The sequence below is a fragment of the Protobothrops mucrosquamatus genome, unplaced genomic scaffold (assembly GCF_001527695.2).
Source record: "Protobothrops mucrosquamatus isolate PMUCROS unplaced genomic scaffold, P.Mucros_1.0 scaffold2457, whole genome shotgun sequence".
NCBI classification, from domain to species: Eukaryota; Metazoa; Chordata; class Lepidosauria; order Squamata; family Viperidae; genus Protobothrops; species Protobothrops mucrosquamatus.
The window spans coordinates 326,358-327,487 of record NW_015388529.1 but is presented as its reverse complement, the minus strand read 5'-3'; the positions used below and the strand labels follow the sequence as shown (position 1 = coordinate 327,487).

Here is a 1,130-nt window from a genome sequence, read left to right as displayed (position 1 = left end):
CCGGCGGCCCAGTCCCCGACGGCGCGCTCGCCTTCTTCTTCTTCTTCTTCCGCCGCCCCCTGCCCCTTCCCCAACGGCGCCGCCTCGGTGCTCCCGCGACCCCTTTACTACGCCACCAGCCCCTTTTACCCCGGCTACACGAACTACGCTTCCTTCGGACACCTTCACGGCAACGCGGCCCCCCCGGCGGGCGCCCCCAGCCCCCACTTTAACGGATTAAACCAGAGCCTTTTGAACAGAGCCGAAAGCTTGGCGAAAGACGCGAAAATGCTCCGAAATCAGAGCCACTACGACTTTAGCAAAGAGTCGCCTTACGAACTCAAAAAAGGTATGTCGCACATTTAATCTCCGGCTTGAGCGCAGCTCCGAGAAGACTTGGGGACTTTGGGATTCGGGCCCGCCCTTGATTCGAGGGAAGAGAAAGTTGCACCCCCATTCCTCCCCCCACCCCCACCCCCTTCCGCCGCTCTTTCGGTGATTTTTTTTTCCCCCTTTCCATTTTTTTTTCTCCTTTTTTTTAAATCGTGGGCGATTTTTCGACGTTTCTTTCCAATCGACCCCGGTCTTGATGGGGTGTTTTTTTTTTTGCCCTCCATCCGGTGCCAAAAGGGGGGGAGAGAAAGGGTGAAAGAGAAAGAAAGAGAGAGAGAGCGAACGAAAGAGAGCGTGAGAAAGAAAGAAAGAGAAAGAGAGAGAGAGAGAAAGAGAAAGAAAGAAAGAAAAAGAAAGAAAGAAAGAAAGAAAGAGAAAGAAAGAAAGAAAGAAAGAAAGAAAGAAAGAAAGAAAGAAAGAAAGAAAGAAAGAAAGAAAAATTTAAAAAAAGAAAGTACGTTCTGGCCGGTTTCCCAATCAGCTTTATAATTTATTTGAAAACGCAGCTTTTAGAAGTCTTACACAGAACTTGCAAGACGTGATGGCTATGTGGAGAAACTCTCGCACGCGGGGGGGGGGGGAGAAACCAGAGACTATTTGTATGAAATCTTATTCTGTATATTTAATGTAGCTTTTTTTTGTATTTAAATCGGTTATACGGTATCTTTGAAGTAAATTATGAAATGCAACCACTTGTACAGCCACCATGTCGCTTTTTGGTCCTCTATAGTTATCTATAAATATAGATATACACACAT

General features: G+C 47.0%; 1 protein-coding gene across 1 annotated transcript in view; it reads left to right on the top strand.

The window, feature by feature from the left end:
• Positions 1–383, top strand: part of LOC107295720 (iroquois-class homeodomain protein IRX-5) — a 1,794-nt gene extending 1,411 nt beyond the window's left edge. Inside the window, exon 2 of the mRNA XM_015825042.1 lies at positions 13–383. Within this exon, the coding sequence (XP_015680528.1) occupies positions 13–345 (333 nt within the window). The 3' untranslated portion in view covers positions 346–383. The remainder of the gene's footprint in view (positions 1–12) is intronic.
• The last annotated feature ends 747 nt before the right edge of the window (positions 384–1,130 follow it).